At 43.5% G+C, this 13,566-nt stretch overlaps 1 protein-coding gene across 3 annotated transcripts in view; it reads left to right on the top strand.

The window, feature by feature from the left end:
• LOC309360591 (methyl-CpG-binding domain protein 1-like) overlaps nucleotides 1-13,566 on the top strand; it is a 142,988-nt gene that overhangs the window by 120,195 nt on the left and 9,227 nt on the right. For 2 of the 3 annotated variants that reach the window (XM_081895197.1, XM_081895196.1), the window contains exon 21: nucleotides 13,483-13,561. In XM_081895197.1, the coding sequence (XP_081751323.1) occupies nucleotides 13,483-13,554 (72 nt within the window). In that variant the 3' untranslated portion in view covers nucleotides 13,555-13,561. Of the gene's footprint in view, nucleotides 1-9,163; nucleotides 9,323-13,482; nucleotides 13,562-13,566 lie in introns of those variants that run through there. The other variant, XR_014164226.1, reaches the window with a different exon arrangement.

The raw sequence follows: 13,566 nt of genomic DNA, 5'->3' as shown, positions 1-13,566 counted from the left end.
CCAAGCTTTCCGTAAGCTTCTGCAAAGATATTTAGGATAGTTTAGAAGTCATCCTCTGAGTCATCAGTATGCTGATGACTACATTGTCATCAGCATACTGAAGCTCTATAATGAAGGTTATGGAAGATATTCTTTGCTTTCAGCCTACTCAAATTAAAGAGCTTTCCATCTGTTTCAATCAGTGGTACCTTGGTTCTCCAACTTAATCTGTTCAGGAAGTCCGTTCCAAAACCAAAGCATTCCAAAACCAAGGCGTGCTTTCCCATAGAAAGTCATGCAAAATGGATCAATCCATTCCAGACTTTTAAAAACAACAACAGCAATTTGACATGAATTTTACTATCTAGCGAGACCATTGATCCATAAAATGAAAGCAATAGACCAGGGTGCAATCTGTTGTTGTTGTTGTTTAGTCGTTTAGTCGTGTCCGACTCTTTGTGACCCCATGGACCAGAGCACGCCAGGCACTCCTGTCTTCCACTGCCTCCCGCAGCTTGATCAAACTCATACTGGTATCTTCAAGAACACTATCCAACCATCTCGTCCTCTGTTGTCCTCCTTGTGCCCTCAATCTTTCCCAACATCAGGGTCTTTTCCAGGGAGTCTTCTCTTCTCATGAGGTGGCCAAAGTCTTGGAGCCTCAGCTTCACAATCTGTCCTTCCAGTGAGCACTCTGGGCTGATTTCCTGAAGAATGGAGAGGTTTGATCTTCTTGGCTGCAATCTACTACCCAGTATAAAAAACTGGCAGTGATCTACCCATTGCCATTGGAGGGACAAGCGTGCGGGGTGTGTGAAGTTCAAGTGGGGGGGGGGGAGGAAAGGAAGGCAAAAGTTATCTCTCTGAGGAGCCAGTCGGCTTCTCTCCCCGCCCCCCCCCCAGGCCAACCTTTCTGGATCTCTTCCCCACAAACATCCAGCGCCCCTTCCTCACCTTCTTCAGAGCACAAGCAGCGCCCTCCACTTGAGTGTATTCTCCTCACTGAAGAACTCTTACTGCAGCGATGAACACCAGCATCCTGCCCACGCCGTCTTGTGCCCTGTGAGGGGATGCCATGGCAGTCACTTCTGGAGGCGAGCTGTTTGCCATTGCAAGGTGTTTGCCATTGCAAGGCTGCAGGTGTCACTGAAGAAGGGGGTGGTTGCTGCTGTGGCACGGCCTTCCCTCGCTTGGCGCCTGCCGCTGCAGAACAGTGCTTCTCCACTTCCAGATGTCCTGCTGCGGCCGTCACTGAGCGAGGGAAGGCCATGCCGCGCAGGCAAAGGATGTTGCTGTTTCTCCCCGCTGCTGGTTCCCTCTGCCGCTGCTGTGGCTGCAGCATCCATGCCCCCCTTCTCTGCTTCTGGGTGTTGCCAGTGGCTGGCACAGCCGGTGCTCGTCACCTCGGATATTGTTAAGAGACAGTTTGCTAAGATCCTTGCAAGAATTTTGCCAGCCGCAGCTAATAAAGAGATGCCTCAATAGTTTCTGCAATCCGTTTTGTCACCTTTTTCATGATCATGATAATTTTGGCATCCCTAAAGTCTGCTGGGATCTCCTCAATCTCCCATATGTTTTCGATGAGCTTGTGAAGTTGTTGTGTAAGTTCAATTCCACCCACTTTGAAGACTTCAACAGGTATCCCATCAGGTTCACTGGCTTTGTTGTTTTTCATTTGGTTAATAGCTGTACCCAACTCTCCAAGATTTGGAGACACTGCAAGCTCATCTCTAATTTGATTTTGCGGGATTTGTGAGACGATCTCAGCAGCTACTGGGGAGTTGCACTTAAGGAGATGCTGGTAATGTTTCTTCCAGCGCAATGCAATAGCTTTTTTATCTTTTAGAAGTGTGGTACCATCTGTTGAGGGACGCAGGTGGCGCTGTGGGTTAAAGCCTCAGCGCCTAGGACTTGCCGATCGAAAGGTCGGCGGTTCGAATCCCTGCGGTGGGGTGCGCTCCCGCTGCTCGGTCCCAGCGCCTGCCAACCTAGCAGTTCGAAAGCACCTCCGGGTGCAAGTAGATAAATAGGGACCGCTTACCAGCGGGAAGGTAAACGGCGTTTCCGTGTGCGGCTCTGGCTCGCCAGAGCAGCGATGTCACGCTGGCCATGTGACCCGGAAGTGTTTCCGGACAGCGCTGGCCCCTGGCCTCTTAAGTGAGATGGGCGCACAACCCCAGAGTCTGTCAAGACTGGCCCGTACGGGCAGGGGTACCTTTACCTTTACCTTTACCTACCATCTGTTGAGCGTAGGGGGCATATGCCATGATTTATTGGCCCATAGATGATTCTTGTAGCTTTAAAGAAACTCTGTGCATCCTGAGTGCTGGTCTCTTGAGCTTTTTTTATCCACTAGGTGTTCTTTTGTTCTCTGGTTCTTCTTTGAACCTCAGCATAGGTTTTTTCCTTAGTGGTGCAGTTATTATTTTATTTTAATCTTTTGTTGGAAGCCACACAGAGTGGCTGGGGAAACCTAACCAGATGGGCGGTCTATAAATAAATCATCATCATCATCATTATTATTATTATTTCAATCTGTGATATCTGAAAGGCCTTTCTTTTCTTGTCAATGATGCATTCAATCTCACTGTCTTTCTCATAAAACTAGTCCTGGTGTTTCTTGGTTTGATATCCAATAGTTTGTTCACAGGCTGTAATAATGGATGTTTTTAGCTTGGTCCAGTGTTCCTTGATGTTATCAGGGAACTTAAGAGTCATTTGGTAGCAGTCCCCACTTAATAGGATATTGAGTGTTCATTTTGTGCCTTGAAGCCTGTGTTGAGGTATAATCTTGATAGCCATCGTGGAGCATATTAATGTAAGGAGTACATCACAGCTATCTTCTGCTCAGACATAGTCTAAGAGGTGCCAGTGGTTTGACCGAGGATCCCTCCATGATGTTTTAATTTTTTTTGTTGAAAGTGTGTGTTGGTAATAACAAAGTTGTGCACTGCACATATAGTAAAAAGTAAGATTCTGTTCTGGTTGCTGTTGCCAGTTCCTTCTTTCCCAATAGTTGCAGGTCACAATCGAAATCTCATTCAACTCTTGCATTAAAATCACCCAGGAGGGTAATTTTATCCTCAGGTGTCTCTGATAGGATGGTATCCAACTGAGAGTAAAAAAATTATTTAATGTCTTCATCGGCATCCAGTGTTGGTGCATAGGTGCTTAGAATAGTAGCCTGTTGGTTTTTTGCATTGCTACAAGTACCTATCAAGATGGTAAGAATTTTATTATAGTCAGCCAAAAATGATTTTATGTGTTCAATGTTCAATGTTAGTAGTACAAGCCACCCAGTGACTGATAATCCCTCCTCATTTGTTTCAGAAAGTTGGAAGTAGGACTCTTTTATACTTGCTCCTGATGAAATTTGCTTTAACATTAGTTCCTCCACTTGTTTAGCCTGGATTAGTCCTTGAGTTACTTGTGCTCAATGCAAGAGATGACTCAGGAGTTGAGCTGGCTGGGCCCAAAACCTCTTTCTGATTGTTCTGCTCTTCACCATAGCTGCTGAGAGGCCCTATAAGGTCAATAATAGTATCTGGCTCCTGCTGTTTCTTAGCCGCCGCCTCATTTTCCTTATTCATGTGAAATTGAGTAATTTTTGTTTGTGCTTTCTTTAGAGTAGCTCTCTTTGGAGGAGGGCCCAAATTGCCATTGGGGAGAGACTAGAAATTTTATAACCACTCCAGCATTGTAAGCAGGCAAAGGACAGGAACCTTCATGATGTGGCTCTCTACACAATGAGCTTGCTTGGCCTTCCTTCGTTCTGAGAATCGAATAAATCAGGAAATATCAGCTCTTCTGCATACAGACTGTTCAGGCTATTAGAGACTGACTTATTGCTGTTGCATCAAAGAAAGAACCCATTCATATTTTGCCATGTGCATCTTTTAACTCAGAGCACTCTTACTACACGGTGATTCTGGGAAGTTCCCTGCTGCAAATGTGTCCTAAGGCCATAGGGCATTGCAGACTTTCCTCCCTGAGGGCTAAACCATGGGGAGTAATTGTTGGATTACAACTCCCACACTCCGTAACCTTTTACAATGCTTGCAGACGGCAATGGGAGTTGTAGTCTAACAACAGCTAAAGGGCCATAGATTCATCTGCTGCAGTGGAGAGGGAGGCCCACCAGAGGACACCCACCCCCACATCCATCATTGTGGTTGTGGAAACGTCTGTAGGACTTCTTCCTCTGTCATCCATGGGGAAGAGGTGTGTTGGGAGATGTTCCCCGCAACATGCCCCAAACATACAAAATACATCAGTCCTAGAGCAGAAGTTTCCATATCCATCTGTCCTTATCTGTTGGCACTTCGCTGGGTGGGATGAAAAGCATGTTCAGAGTGCGATGAGAGAGGCTTTGTACCTGTAGGATCCAAGGGTGGGAATATATGTAAGCCTGAAAGTTGGCGTACCCAAGTCCTCCCTGGCTGATGCAGGCCTGTTTATGCCACCGATTCCTCTTTCTGCCCACCATAGGATTGTTCTACCAACATTTAACATGCATTATTTTTGAAATGTAAATAGCAGCAGCTGAACCTGATTTCACCTAGAAAGTGTAATTTGACAAAGCTTTACCTATTCTGGAGGAGCATATTTCATCTACTTCTGTCAAAAGGGAAAAGTTGTTATCGTTGTTGTTTAGTCGTTTAGTCGTGTCCGACTCTTCGTGACCCCATGGACCAGAGAACGCCAGGCACCTCTGTCCTCCACTGCCTCCCGCAGTTTGATCAAACTCATGCTGGTAACCTCAAAAACACTATCCAACCATCTCGTCCTCTGTCGCCCCCTTCTCCTTGTACCCTCCATCTTTCCCAACCCTGGTCTTTTCCAGGGAGTCTTCTCTTCTCATGAGGTGGCCAAAGTACTGGAGCCTCAGCTTCACGATCTGTCCTTCCAGTGAGCACTCAGGGCTGATTTCCTTCAGAATGGAGAGGTTTGATCTTCTTGCAGTCCATGGGACTCTCAAGAGTCTCCTCCAGCACCATAATTCAAAAGCATAAAGTTGTTATAGACATTTTTAAATTTCCAAATAATGGAGGTGGGGAAATGAAGTGAACCTGAAAACTGTAAAGGCCACCCTAGCAGGAAAACCACTTTAGCTATCATTCTGATATTTGGAAGGATACCCTTCCAAAGGTTCCCTTAAGAAAAAAAAATACAATAAACTTTAAGGGTGTCCTGTGCAGAAGTCTCTGAATCTATTAGCTTGTAATTTGCAATGGAGGCTTATTCTGCCTGCAAATTTCATCCACTACTATCAAGGGGGGAAAGTTATAGTTATGTTAAAATGTCACAGTAGTGAATGAAGTGAACCAGGCAGTGTACAAGTGTCTTGGATGCTGCTTTCTAAAGGGCTGATTCAGGGTCTGAACTGAATCTTGTGGTTGGTTCACACAGCTCACATTGAATTATTGCATTATTGCTGATGGTTTCAAAGTGTCCCTATAAGTCACATATAATTCTTCACAATTAATCACTCTTCGTTATGAGGACTTCTCAGAGTTTGTTTTGTGACTTTATGGGAAAATGAACTACTGGCATAATTTTAATGATAGCATTGTGAATTTAACAGTTGCTCCTTTGCAATTGTTCAGTGCTATTTCTATATTTCAACCATTCCTTTTGTTTCACTGGAAGATTCAGACCTCTCGCATTGCATGGTTTTAATTTTGCTGAACAAAATGTGCTTGTAGATTCATAGCCAATCATAATATATGGTCTCCCCCCCCCCCACCTGTCTAGTATCCTCTTCATCAGGCTTCCTTAGCAATTTTCCTGACCTTTTGGATAATCCCCTTATGTTTGTTTGGGATTTGTTTCAGATCTTTACTTAGGAGATATCCTCACAACTTGTTGGAGCTTGCTTTGGTGGTTGTGGTTGAGGAATGGTATTTGACCAGGGCATTTTACCTACACGGGTGTCCAGTGCTTAGTTGTATTGAGGCATGGTTGCTGCTTTGCTTGGGCAAGTTCGAAAACATGTCAAAGTGCAAGTACCGGTGGGAAGGTAAACAGCGTTTCCGTGCCAGAAGCGGCTTAGTCATGCTGACCCGGAAGCTGTACACCAGCTCCCTCAGCTAATAAAGCGAGCTGAGCACCGTAACCCCAGAGTCGGTCACGACTGGACCTATGGTCAGGGGTCCCTTTACCTTTATGTTGTTCTCTTAGGCCTAGTTTATTATTGTTTGCCTTCACCCTCAAAGGTACACTCCTCCATTGTTTCTTGAGACAGATGAATGCCAACTCAACTCTACTATGGGACCCAAGAAAGGACAGGGAAGGTCTAACACCATCCAACCTCTGGCAAAGCATCCTCCCCACCTTCTTCCTTGGGACATGAGGGCTCTGTCTCATTTGAAGGTTGGTTTTACTTTGATAGGGTCTTGGCCATGGGATGTTGGCCATGCAATTTAAGTCGACCCAGAATTTAGCTGGATCAGGTTGGTGCCATCCTGGATCAGCCCAGGTTGGATCAGGACTACCCAGAAGGGGCATTGTTCTGGCAGAAAGGGCATGGGGATGCATAGGCAACCTGTGTGTATCTCTTTCTCTCCTCCTCCTGCCCATGAGTTTAATTAGGGTATAAAAGCCTGATTACATGGCATCATCTCCTTTAGGAATGGCTGAGAAGACTGATGAATTTGGAAACAGTACCCAAAATTACATCAGCTTATGTGTTCTTTCTCAACCTGGAACAGGAATTTGGTAGGCGAATATGATAGATGTTCACTGTATTTTTATGATACAGTGCCCCCCACGTGTTCCTGATGTTTCCTTCCATTGAAATGAAAGGTGTAGCATGATGTAATGACATAATATGTTTGGAATATTTAATGACATAATATGTTTGGAATTAGTGGGCTGTGAGACAAACAATGTTCTTTGCAGGAGGCAAACTGCAGCAGACTAGAAACAGCACTATCCAGGATGAATATGGGATGGACAAGAAAATGATGGCTTCTTACATCCCCAACTCCTGCCTACTGTATTCCAATATGGCAAATTTTAACAGTCAGCCCAAGTTTTAGTTTTGCACTTGGGAGGGAATGATTTGAGTTTGTTATAAAACCCAAACATGCATTTTGCAAGCATTTTAGAATGATAAGGCAGAGATAGTTGTGGGTGGGATCTGCAGGATCTAAACAGAGGATTGCCTGTCTTTTGTGGTGGGAAGATGCAGAATGTTGACTAATTTGAGGGGAGGGATCCGGTGAGCACCATTAGGCACCATTTACTAATGAGTGTTGCAGAGGCCAAGTGCCAAGGACGTGAAATGTCTGGGCTAAATACAGAAGATAAGCAGAGCTTGCTGGATCAGGCCAGTGAACCCCAAACAAGAAGCCCCCAGACAGAATCTGACTGCACCAGTACTTTACCCTTTCATTCAGAACATCTTTGAGGCTAAGCTGCCCAATACAACCAAAGTTGTGGGGACCCAGGGCCGCCAAGCTGACCTTAGCCAGCTGAGGCTGAGGCAAAGGGCAATGACATCATTCATTCCCCTTGCCCTGGCAGAAGTTGGCCCTCCCAAAACAATGTTTTGTTTAGTTTCCTGCACTGTGGTTCAACCCACACTTGTTGCTTTGTCTCTTATTTCCCTGTTCTGGCTGTAAATTCAGCTGACTGCCAAACAATAAATCTATCTTGATGAAATAAGAATTCCAAAAACAGACACCCTCATTTTCAGCCCAAGTCCCCAGATAATAAAAAGGCTGGTTCTTGGGGCATATTGTCACATCACTCTCCAGCCATGAAAGTTCTGATCCTTTCCATACTCAGCCTCCTCGCTGTGGCAAATGAGGCCCGTTTGTTTGAGCGCTGTGAGCTAGCAGGCATTTTGAGACGATATGGGCTAGATGGATTCGGAGGCTACACCCTGAATGACTGTGAGTTTTGTTTGCTGAGTGCACAGCTTCATTGAATTTCTTTGTATGGATTTATGCTTGCAATAGGGTGCCTTCCAGGTGTTGCTGGATTTCAACTCCCATTGGTCACATCCTGTGTTACCAGTGAACATAGAATCATAGAATTGGAAGAGACCACAAGGGCCATCGAGTCCAACCCCCTGCCAAGCAGGAAACACCATCAGAGCACTCCTGACATATGGTTGACATAGATGATAGGAGTTGTAGCCCAACAACATCTGGAGGGCAGCAGGCTTGCAGGGCGTGTTCTGATATTTTTCAGCTGCTCTTTCCAGTGTTCTCATTTTCAAAATTTGCTTTTGAATCTTACAATCTGAAACCCTCTTGTATGACCTCTTAGGGAAAAGAGAAATGCTAGCATCCCCATAAAAATGCTGCCTTCTTGCTTGTGCTGCTGCCTAAAGAAGCTCATCCTATTGGCAACCAGGGTCTTTCCAAGTGTGGCCCCCACTCTTTGGAGAAGGCACACAGTCATGGTACATGCTGAAAACTGACATGCTCACTGACTAGTTCCCTTGCCACTGATGTCAATAATTTGCTTAGGCAACCTTTGAGTTACATTTTGTACTAACTGTTAACACTGCTGGATATATTTTACTATTGTTTGTGTATTCTTGATTAATCTTATTATAAACCACCTTGATGGTATATAAATTTAAAATAAATTAATAATGAGAAATAATAAACAAAGTGGTACTGATGGTACTGATACTGTGAAATGTTTACATGTAGTGTTTTCTGCTCTGAAAAAAATGAAGACTGCAAAAATTATAATCAAAATAAAGAATGTCAAAACTGAAATAGTTAATAAAAAAGTGTTGACATAATTGAAGTTTGGTGGAATGGAATGGAAAACCAAGTTAGCGATTTGAATATTGTTCATATGGTGCTTTAGGGTTTTCATAGTCCTTCCTGTGCATTATCTGCCTCTCCCTTCCTGCATCATCATGACACCTGACAGCCCCAGATTGATCTGGGCCATCCAAGCTGACCTGCCGTCATCTGTGGATGCCTTACCTGACTTGACTGCCAGGATGCCTTTGAAAAGGCTGGATTTGGCTTGGGCCTTGGCCAAAGCCCTGGAATCCAGTGTATTCAAGACCATGATTCAAATCTCTTAACCACAATGTTTGCACTACGCCATTTTCTGGTGTGCAATCTGTGCAAATTTTCTTCTTAAAAAGGTACTGTATGTTTTTTTCACCAGCTTTCTAATACCCATGTATGTATTTTCTTTCCCCTGCCAGGGATTTGTCTGCTCAGTGCTGGAGGCGGTTTTAGCACTAACCCCCCAGTGATTGCCATGGGCATGCGCCGATACTATGGGCTGTTCAGGATTGACAATCAATACTTTTGCAGTGATGGGACCATAGCATCACGTAATGTCTGCAACATGCGCTGTCAGCGTGAGTGACATGTTTTTGCTTTGTATTATGTGAACTAGCAACTTTCTGCCATTTCCCTCTTTGCAATTTGGAAATTAAGAAGTCCACCTTGTGCATATTACTCCGTGTAAAACACTTTTGTACATGTTACTGCACAGTATATGAACTTCACTGGCCAGCCATGAGTTCCAGTCTTATGAGAGAAGAAGAAAAACTTTTCTCTGTCTACTTTCTCCATGCCTTGCATCATTTTATGGACTACTATTATTCCTCTGTGGGTGGCCACAGAGCCTAGGACTTGCCAATCAGAAGGTTGGCGGTTCGAATCCCTGCGACGGGGTGAGCTCCCATTGCTTGGTCTCTGCTCCTGCTAACCTAGCAGTTCGAAAGCACATCAAAGTGCAAGTAGATAAATAGGTACCGCTCCAGCGGGAAGGTAAACGGCGTTTTTGTGCGCTGCTCTGGTTTCTGCTGGTCATATGACCCGGAAGCTGTACGCCGGCTCCCTCGGCCAATAAAGCAAGATGAGCGCCACAACCCCAGAGTTGGTCATGACTGGACCTAATGGTCAGGGGTCCCTTTACCTTTACTATCATTCCTCTTAAAGCTTCTTGAAAGTCCAGATCACCTTTATCTACTTTCTTATTGACACTCTCCAAGAACTGTAATAGGTTTGTGAAACTGAACTTGCCCTTGCAGTAGGCATGCTGGTTTGTTCTTCTATATGCTTAGTTATTTTATCCTGACAATGCTTTTCACCATTTTTTTCTGGGACAGACATGCTAACCAGCTTGTAATTTCCAGGAGTCCCCCTGAATCCCCTTTTTAATTTTTTTTAAATAATAATATTTTATTAGGATTTACAAAAAGTTAACAACCAACAAAAATCAACAAAAATCACAAAAACAACAAACAACAAACATCAGAAATACAAACAAAAAAACAGAAAAAATGAAAAACATAAAAAAGAAAATTTAGCATAAAAAAACTCTCTTTCAAATTAATAACCTTCAAGACCTTATTTTCCTTACTTCCACCCGCCTTCCTTTCTTGTATTCCACTTTAGAAATTAGTTCAGCAAGATCATTCATTATTCCTTTTCATCCTTTATCCCTCCCTTTATACTCTTATTTATCTTAATCACTAGAACCCCTTCATTTCATTTTTAATGCCCTCAGCATTCATAAATTTTACAATGTTTTTGTAGATAGACTTTAAACTTCTTCCAGTCCTCTTCCACCTGCTCTTCTCCTTGATCTCGGATTCTGCCGGTCATTTCTGCCAGTTCCATATATTCTATTACTTGCATCTGCCATTCTTCCAAGGTGGGTAAATCTTGCGTCTTCCAGTGCTTTGCGATGAGTATTCTTGCTGCTGCTGTAGCATACATAAAAAATGTTCTGTCCTTCTTTAACACCAATTGGCCGACCATACCCAGGAGAAAGGCCTTTTTCAGTTCATTATTTATCATTTCCCAGTACGCCTTAATCCTTGGGCACGTCCACCAAAGGTGAAAGGATGTTCCTTCAGTTTCTTTACATTTCCAACATTTATTATCGGGCAAGTGGTAGATTTTTGCAAGCTTGACTGGGGTCATGTACCACCTGTAAATCATTTTCATAATATTTTCTCTTAAGGCATTACATGCCGTAAATTACATACCGGAGGTCCACAACCGTTCCCAGTCAGCAAACATAATGTTATGACCAATATCTTGTGCCCATTTTATCATAGCAGATTTGACCGTTTCATCCTCAGTATTCCATTTCAACAGCAGATTATACATTCTCGACAATATCTTAACACTGGGTTCTAGCAATTCTGTTTCCAACTTTGATTTTTCCACCTGGAAGCCATTTTTCCTGTCCAAATTATAGGCCTCTCTTACTTGAAAATAGTGTAACCAATCCTGCACCTTGTCTTTAAGTTTCTCATAACTCTGCAATTTCAATTTGTCCCCCTCCTGCTCCAAAAATTCCCAGTATTTTGGCCAATTCGATCCCATATTAGATTTTTTTCAAGGCCTTTGCTTCCATAGGTGAGAGCCACCTTGGGGTTTTGTTCTCCAAAAAGGTTTTATATCTGACCCAGACATTAAACAATGCTTTCCTGACAATATGGTTTTTAAACGCCTTATGTCCTTTATCCTTAGGTAAAGGTAAAGGTACCCCTGCCCGTATGGGCCAGTCTTGCCAGACTCTAGGGTTGTGCGCTCATCTCACTCTATAGCCCAGGAGCCAGCACTGTCCGCAGACACTTCCGGGTCACGTGGCCAGCGTGACAAGCTGCATCTGGCGAGCCAGCGCAGCACACGGAACGCCGTTTACCTTCCCGCTGGTAAGCGGTCCCTATTTATCTACTTGCACCTGGAGGTGCTTTTGAACTGCTAGGTTGGCAGGCGCTGGGACCGAACGATGGGAGCGCACCCCGCCGCGGGGATTCGAACCGCTGACCATACGATCGGCAAGTCCTAGGCGCTGAGGTTTTACCCACAGCGCCACCCGTGTCCCTACCATACCACGCTTTATCCTTACCATACCACAAATATGCATGCCATCCGAAAACATTATCATACCCTTCCAAGTCAAGAATATCTGTATTCTCAAGAAGTAGCCATTCCTTCAACCAGCAAAAAGCTGCTGCTTCATAATATAACTTAAAGTCCGGCAGGGCAATCCCCCCTCTATTCTTTGCATCAGTAAGAATTTTATATTTTATTCTGGGCTTTTTGCGCTGCCAGACAAATCTAGAAATTTCTTTTTGCCACTTCTTGAAACAGTCCATCTTGTCAATAATTTGTAACGTCTGAAACAAAAACAACATTCTTGGCAATACATTCATTTTAATAACCGCAATTCTGCCCAGTAAGGAAAGCTTCAAATTTGTCCAAATTTCAAGATCTTTTTTCACTTCTGACCAGCATTTCTCATAGTTATCTTTAAATAAATTAACATTCTTAGAAGTCATATTCACCCCTAGGTATTTAACTTTTTTCACCAATGTTAAACCTGTTTCTCCCTGAAACCTTTCCTTCTCGGTCGGCGTTAGATTCTTCTCTAGAACCATAGTTTTTTATTTGTTCAGTTTGAAACCTGCCACCTGACCAAATTCTTGTATTATTTCCAGAGCTCTTTTAGTACTAGGGATTGGCTCTTGTAATGTCAATACTAGGTCATCTGCATAGGCTTTAAGTTTGTAATGTTTAACTCCGACCTGTATACCCTGAATCTGTTGGTCCCTTCTAATCATGTTCAGCAAGACCTCCAGGACTGAAATAAAAAGCAGAGGGGAAATTGGGCAGCCTTGTCATGTCCCTTTCTCTATCTTAACTTCTTCTGTAACTACATTGTTCACTATTAATTTTGCCTTTTGTTCTGAATAAATCACTCCTATACCATTTCCAAACCTTACTCCTGAATCCCCTTTTTAAAAAGTTGGTGTTGCACTGGTTACTTTCCATGGAGGATGATCTTGCAAGTCATCATTTTGTAGCTGGCTCTGCTTCCTCTAGTCATTATTTTGCACCCTGGCTGGAGCTTGTTCATTTTGAGTTCTACAAACGAACAGTAGATTTTGGATACCCTTTGCTATAAATCATAATGAGAGTCAATCTGGGCCAAATTTTGGGCTGTAGATTTTAAATGGACAATTATGTGGCTTGGCCTGTGATTTACAAGCAGGTGCCCAAGTTTTTCCTGGATTCAAGTGGTTCCTTCTGTGTCCAGAGGTGATGATGCCCTAGCTTGTTTTTGTTGTGAACTTCAGAGCTTGTTTCTTTATGGTGTGGATTTGTTCTGGACACATACAGAAAATGGAATTTGCAGATTCTGAGGGAAAGGGAAGACAGTCTGAGAAGCAGGAAGCAAGCAGGAAGATGCCCCCAGGCACCAAGCTTTTTGAAAAAAGGGCTTCCTGTTGCAAATATTAAATTGCTATGTAGTTGAAATTTAACTGTAATAAGTGAAAGCACCTAGTATAGGTTTTCCAGCAGACTGCCTAATCCACATTTAGTCCACTCATCATGTCTAAAGAGCAACAGCCCCTGAAACAAGCAAGAGCTGCCATAACTACAGTACTTTTTACTGTATCATTTTTGTGCTATTTCACAGTGACATCCAGAAGCAACCTCGTTATTTCCATTAATCTTCATTACCTGCCTGTCTCATTCCATATCTTTGCAGGATTCCTGGATGACAATCTCACTGATGACATTGCATGTGTTAAGACAATTGTCCAAAGTCAAGTATGGGTAAAAACCTGGTGAG

Source organism: Podarcis melisellensis, assembly GCF_964234715.1.
Source record: "Podarcis melisellensis genome assembly, chromosome: 17".
NCBI classification, from domain to species: Eukaryota; Metazoa; Chordata; class Lepidosauria; order Squamata; family Lacertidae; genus Podarcis; species Podarcis melisellensis.
The sequence above is the reverse complement of the archived record's forward strand: the minus strand, read 5'-3'. Positions and strand labels throughout refer to the sequence as shown.